The sequence below is a fragment of the Oncorhynchus tshawytscha genome, linkage group LG24 (assembly GCF_018296145.1).
Source record: "Oncorhynchus tshawytscha isolate Ot180627B linkage group LG24, Otsh_v2.0, whole genome shotgun sequence".
NCBI lineage: Eukaryota > Metazoa > Chordata > Actinopteri > Salmoniformes > Salmonidae > Oncorhynchus > Oncorhynchus tshawytscha.
The window spans coordinates 7,895,708-7,902,885 of record NC_056452.1 but is presented as its reverse complement, the minus strand read 5'-3'; the positions used below and the strand labels follow the sequence as shown (position 1 = coordinate 7,902,885).

Below are 7,178 nucleotides of genomic sequence, written 5' to 3'. Positions count from 1 at the left end.
GGAAGGATGCCTGTATCTTTGTAGTGACTAGGTGTATTAATAATGTCAACATGCTCAAAGGGATATTCAATGTCTTTTTTTTAATCTATCTACCAATAGGTGCCCATTTTGCGAGGCATTGGAAAACCTCCCAGGTCTTTGTGGTTGAACCTGTGTTTGAAATTCAGTTTGACAGAGACCTTACAGATAATTGTATGTGTGGGGTACAAAGATGAGGTAGTCATTCAAAAATCATGTTAAACACTATCATTGTAGAGTGAGTCCATGCAACTTATGTGACTTAATTTAACTTATTTAGGCTTGCCATAACAAAGGGGTTGAGCACTTAAACGAAAAGCTGAAACATCGGAGTCTATCAATGTACAAATTCCTAAAAACAGTCTCTGGTCTACACAAAATACCCCAGTAGAACTATCTCAATGTAATAAATGTTTATTTAATTCAACCAGTAAGACAACAAAAGGTGGGAAAAGTAAAGGGTTGTGAGAATACTTTCTGAAGGCACTGAACAAGTTGTGGTATTTTTTCAATTGGTATAGTATATTGTCACAGACGGAGACTGAACCTAGACTGTTTTGGGTCCATTTAAAAAAATAAAATAAAAACATTGAAAAGGGGGAAGGGAGGTGGATGGGCGACTCATTTCTTGGTCGTCTCCTCCTCCTTTGACAAAGTCTTGATGAACTCTTCCTTCTTGGCCGCTATGCGCTCCTCTCTGCGCTTGCGGGCCTCCTTGGTCTTCGAGCGACGAGCCTCAGCCTGGTCACTGGTGTGCGAGAAACAGAGGTTACAGAACGCAAATAAATTACAGCCCAGGTTCTAAAGGACTCCTATTCAATTAATACAGGGCTAGGTTTAAATCTGGGTTAGTTAGTCAAGAACTAAACATTTGATTTCATTGATAAACCTCATCTGAAGTGAAAATTAACCATAGTCCAGGAATTATGAGAGCCATATTATCATTCGTTTTGGCTAGGTAACAAGCAGAGGTTGATGGGAGTTGTAGTGTCGACTTACGACAGGAGCTTCTTGCGAGCCTTGTCTGCCTTCAGCTTGTGAATGTGTTCCATTAGGATGCGCTTGTTCTTGAAGACATTACCCTTCACCTTCAAGTAGAGACTGTGGTACCTGGAGAGAAAGAGTGTACTGGGAGTTGAGGACAAGCCAAGGTTCCCACTCAAATCACAAACATTCCAGACACATTCTGTGCATAATACCAAATCAGTATGTCCTATTGAGATAGTGTTGAACGTCTAATGAACTTCACCAGGGTTACACAATGTTCCCAAGGACAAAACTACAGTTCACCAATTACAAGTATCATTCTCAAGAACAGATAATGGACTTCACTACAATCTTGACTTTAAGATACTTTTGTGGTTTGAATACTCATTTCAGGGTCATTGTTGTATTTTGCACCACATTTCATTACAAAGCGATACATTTGTTGAAAAACTATAACATTTCCCAGTCTTTTCCAGGATAACATTCTTCCTCAATTGCAACCAGATGACTCAGACATCTAAGTGTAGACTAACATGTGCCTGTCGATTTTCTTGGACTCCCTATAACGCCGCAGTAGGCGCCGCAGGATCCTCATGCGTCGCATCCACGAGAGCTTCTCTGGCATACGGGCGTTGGCTGTACCCTTCCTCTTACCTGGGCAGGGGGAGAATCATCATCATATAGTAACACAGCCCAGCAATAGGTCAACACCCTGAACAGGTAATTTGTTAATTAAAACCTTGTCATCGTTGGATTTATAGATTTCTGATTCCCTCCCCTTTTTTAGCACTGGTGATATATGAAAATAATATACCAGAGGTCTACAGGACGCAGACATTTTCTATCAACTGTCCAGATATTTCAATAAGTACATTTGTTTTAGCTAGCCCGGTGCACCAATTGGGTAGAGATTGAACATTACAACCAATGGAATGATCTTGAATGTGCAAACTCACCCCCCTGGCAAGCTAAAACAAATGCACCTTCTCAATTCAAATGAGGGAGAGAAGGGGACAGGGAGCCACTTTGAACAATGTTATCACGGCCATGATGTTGGCTATATCATGGGATGATGGTGTTGAGAACCTCTCTGTACCCACCTATGCCCGTGTGGCGTCCCTTGCGGCGTGCCAGCGTGTTCTTGCGGCAGCGGGCACGGGAATGCACCGTCACTGGCTTCCTGATGATCAGACCATCCTTCACCAGCTTGCGAATTTGCTGGCCTGCAGGGGTGGGGGTAGACAAGTTGATTAACTTCTACGTGGTCATCCTTGTCCCATGGTCTATTTCGGTATATGCATCTTACAAGAACACAACTATTGGTGCTGCTGCACAACACATGAACTTTCCAGAATGTCAAAGACAAGACACAGGCAACAGTCTCCTAGTGCATTCATAGACGCTAATTACCTTTAGCCCCTATTGACAATAGGATCTTCTGGCCGGGGAGTTTTTTTGAGAGCCCCAATGCTTGTTTTAAATGTTAACATGCATCGCTTGCCGTACGGTTTTGGAAACATAAGGAACGAATCTTTCATATCAGCAAGAAATAATTTTCTGAAAACAAAATGTTGAATTACTATACATTGTTGTGTGGCTAGGGTTCTGTGAGGGTTGAAAATATGCTTGGTCTATCATGAGGGTGTCTGTGTGAGTTAAAAGTAACATTAGCGGAAAATGGCTAACCTTGGGTGTAGGCAGTTATAATGAGTTGCGGGGGACACATACAGAACGTACTGTAGAGAACAAACAGTATTTTGTTAGATAACAGGAGCCAGGTGTGTGATAACTGTATTGAGTATGAGCGCATAGATATTCTACACAGCTACAACACCTGACAGCTGAAGCGCCTAGGGGCTGGGACCAGTTCGTGCGCCAACAATCAACGATAGGCTGAGTGAGTTTAAACCACGCCCAGTCTCTACTCTGACAGGCCGGCTCGGGAGCAGGAACTACTTCTGTCAGAGTATATTATAATAACTTTGTCAGGAACAAGTCAGTTCTCTGTACTGCCCTGCGTGGTGTTACAGCGGACCCGTATGTATATACGAAAATTGCATTTACCACTTATTGCTTAGTTAATAAAAAGTACATAGTATACAATCGGTGGCTCAGTGTCATACTTGTTCTGATACCAGATTCGAATTGACGCAACCCTTAACAGTTCCCACACGGCCATATTTCCATGTTACAGCACTTGTTTTCAGAAAAATTACTGAAGACAGAGTTGACTGTCTGTGCTAACTATCTACTTAACCTCTGAACAACTGCGTGTAAATGGAAGATGGACAGAAGAAATGTGTTGTCACTGAAAAATACTATTGGCTGCAACAGTGTTAAAACAGTGTAAAGTAAGTGTATATTTTGCATTTGTGAAATAATTTAGATGTGATATGAAAGTAGAGGGTTTTATGTTTCTAGAGCAGTGCGTCAAACGCGATTAGATTATATTTTTTTGCTGCCAGGTCCAATTCACCTCTAAACAGGCTTCTTTGGTACATTATTGGGCTAGTCTCCCTAGCATGGAGGTATAAAGAGGAGTGTCTTACGGGAGTTAGCGTTGGCAATCTCATTGGTTTCATTGGGGTCCAGCCATACCTTCTTCTTGCCACAGCGCAAGACGCTGGACGCCAATCGCTTCTGAAGCCTGAGCATGCTGGGTAAAGCAAAAAAAAACTTGATTTACCATCCAAATGAATAGCCTTCAATTGCAGACATAAATAAGCGGTACACTACTAATAGCAATGGGTAGTTTGCAACACAGCCAGGCTTCATACCCTGATGTATTTGCTAGTTTTACAGTACAATAACAACAAACTGATTGAGTGGTTGGGTTAAATCGGGAATACCCATTTTGGTTGAACGCATTCAATTGTGCAACTCCCTTTCCTTAACCAGCTAGCTGGCTTTGTAGTCTGGTCTCATAGACCTGTTGTAACATAGTAAATGTAAACCCGGGAAACTCAAATGAATATGATGTTATGTTTGGTATGGTTACATAAAACAGATGACTTAATTTAAAGCAAAACCAATCGAGGCTGGTTGATCAGGTGGATGGTTGGACATAAGGCGAACTTCTAGCATGTTCGAATCTCATCATGGACAACTTTAGAATTTGAGAAACTACTTTAACTACTTACAAAGTTACATTAGCTATCACAAATTGTAATTCGTAACATATCGCATGAATTGTAATTCGTAACATACTAATTGTAATTCTTAATATATCACACAGAATGGATGGACATCCACAAATATTTAATGCATACCACGTGAAACATAACATTTAACAAATGAGTATTTTGGCTTTACATACAGAATACAAAATGCTCTGAGACCAGGTTGGGCTTTGTACAACCATAAGATTACACTCTGCTTCTCTTTTAATGTGACTACTGACATGGTGGAGAGTGCAGGGAGCTATTAGGCAAATTGCTAATGTCAGTAAGTAACGTTAGCTAGTTAGCCAACCACAAGCCACAAATGAAGCATGATGACCGCTACCTAGAGATAAAGTTAGTAACTTGCTGGCTATCAAGTTAGTTAACACTACTATTGCATTAGCTACCAACTTTGCATAGCTAGGTACGAGACATGTCTCGACATGTTATCTTAGATTACATTTCCGACCGTGTACAAGCCAGCGTACAGCAACATCAACTGTTTTAGCTAGCTATCATGTGATTAGTTCAATGCATATGTGCCACATTCATTGCCTTCATGTTACCCAAAAACAGAAATACACTGGTAATTTAAACGAGTAAAAATCACGACATATGTCAAGACCCTTACCTCATGACTGCGACTCTTAGAGAGAAAGAAATGACGTGTGAAGTATGGGGGACCTACCATTATAACGGAGACAAGATTGTTATCCATTATCGAGATGTGCACAGGGCTTAAACTTAATTCGTGTTAATTAAGCAAATAATATGCGTCTGGTAGAATTTAAAGGAGTGTTTCTACATGGTTAAACATTTTAAATCCTGTGTTACGATTATACAATAATATGATTAAGTACAGTCTCACTATCCTTTGTCACAGTGGTACATTCCAAATAATACAAATTGCATTATGGGATAATCGTACTAGAGGGAACACACCACCAGATGGCACTGTTTATCTAATGTTTGGTTCAGCGTCAACATTCCAACATCTCTTGTGCCATTCTCTTTTATGTGCTATCTCAGTTACAAACTGTACGTTTTCCAGTAAATTCAATTAATTAAATAAACCCGTAGATTTTAAAGAATGTGACACAAGCACAAAAAGTTGTTATTTTGGATGATAATGATGGTCGAGTTTGTTTTGCATGGCCCTGTGCCCCAGGTGGGTTGACATTTCACTTACTAATGGAATGGTCTAAAATTAGCATACTTCGACCATCTCGTCGCCATGGAAAATTATACAATGGGTGGGTTAAAATCGCATTCCAGCCGGTGTCTATTGCACAAGTTCCACCGGCTAAATCTATGACATTAAAATTACTATTTATTCTGTTCCATCTGACTGCGCAATCCACTGTCTCATCAGCCCAGCCTGGCAATTTATAAACTATAAAAAGCCGCTAAACATTATCTCACATTACTTTTAGACAAACATTTAGTTTTCAACAGCACAGATTTGTGTATTTGTCTCCGACATTTGCAACATTGTTTCAAAATTCAAGTTCGATCTCCAGCTGCCCCATAGTAAGGAACGTGTTGGGAGTCGGGATGAGACAGACAAGCAGGCAGTGTTTCTCAGCCAGTCGAAACCATGAATCATTTTTATGGATTTAAACAAAGAAATGTCAATTGAAAAAAGGTCAAACGAAATTAAGTGCAAATAGTTTACAGTCTTTCCAGCTTCAGTTTGAAGTGATTGTGTTGGTTGTGTTGTTGGCTAGCTCCTCTGAACCACATTGTCCTGGCAAGAGAGCACATTTTCTATGCCAGGAGAAATCACGCCTAATTGGCTCATTGTCATGGATGTATCCAATAAATGTCACTAGAAAGCAGCTTAAACAAATGCAAATGCTGCTACTTTGCTGTTATTCTGGCTGCACTTTTTTGACGTGACTGCAAGTTAGCCATAGTTGGCTAGCTAGCAAGCAAGGGATAAGAACGTTGCCAGCCAGTATGGCAATGGAACATTTAGAACAAATGATTGGGTCACGTCAATAGATACAGAACAAAAAGACTTAACAACTGGTTCGCGTCTCTAACAACCAAACCGATAGAACGAACGACCAGCCGTCTTGGGTAGCAACCCTAGATTTGAGTTGGGACTATATCTTGTGGAAGGATGAAATAGTTAGAATAAATTAATAAAAATAAAGTTTTTATTGAAAATATGTCAATCATTATTTGAATATGTTGGTAACCCGTTGTATAAAAGTGATAATGCCCTCAAAGTCAGTGTTTGGGGGATATATTGGCACAGTTTGCCGGCCCTCGACTTCGTATCGGGCCTAACAACACCTGCGCCAATATATCCTTCAAACACTGGCTTGGAGGGCATTATCACTTAACAAACTTATCCAATGATGCTGTTGGTTGGCCAACAACATCACGAAAAGTATGCACATTGATGAAGCAGAAGGCCTTGTTGTGTTATGATTTTGAACAGTCAGATTGCTAGCAAGAATAGCAATAATCTGCCATGTGGGCAATCGTAGGTTTTATTGTATATTGTTATTGACACCATGTCTTGTTTTGAGGTGTTTCACTCATGTCATGTCTATGCTAATTTAGCAAAAACAAATATTAACAAGCTAACCTACAACTGTAAAGATGTATTTGAGAGACAAGTGCTCACTGTGCAAACATATTTATGTTTTCAATAAACATTTGGATACAATATATAATTTACATGTTGTCAACAATCTAAGGCAACCCCATCTTCTTTGCCCCTTAGTTGTGCACACATCGGTTTTGTTCAGTGTCGGAAAAAGTACACAACATTCCACAAATTGCTTGTTAACAAACTATAGTTTTGGCAAGTCAGTTAGGACATATTCCTTGTGCATGACACAAGTAATTTTCCCAACAATTGTTCACAGACAGATTATTTCACTTATAATTCGCTGTATCACAATTCCAGTGGGTCAGAAGTTTACATACACTAAGTTGACTGTCCCTTTAAACAGATTGGAAAATTAAAAGAAATTATGTCATGGCTTTAGAAGCTTC

General features: G+C 40.0%; 1 protein-coding gene across 1 annotated transcript; it reads right to left on the bottom strand.

The window, feature by feature from the left end:
* Positions 1-416: 416 nt before the first annotated feature.
* Positions 417-4,867, bottom strand: LOC112223774 (60S ribosomal protein L19). Its single transcript, XM_024386970.1, has 6 exons — positions 4,798-4,867; positions 3,555-3,661; positions 2,106-2,228; positions 1,539-1,659; positions 1,018-1,128; positions 417-766 (listed from the first exon to the last, which is right to left on the bottom strand). The coding sequence occupies exons 1-6, from the start codon at positions 4,800-4,802 to the stop codon at positions 640-642; spliced, it is 594 nt and encodes a 197-aa protein (XP_024242738.1). The 5' UTR covers positions 4,803-4,867; the 3' UTR covers positions 417-639.
* Positions 4,868-7,178: the final 2,311 nt, after the last annotated feature.

Excerpts from the sequence above, each read along its gene's own strand:
- LOC112223774 (XM_024386970.1), bottom strand. Across the intron at positions 1,660-2,105 it reads GGGACGCCACACGGGCATAG|GTAAGAGGAAGGGTACAGCC; the intron begins GTGGGTACAGAG and ends CCCCCTGCCCAG. Across the intron at positions 1,129-1,538 it reads AAGAAAATCGACAGGCACAT|GTACCACAGTCTCTACTTGA; the intron begins GTTAGTCTACAC and ends CTTTCTCTCCAG.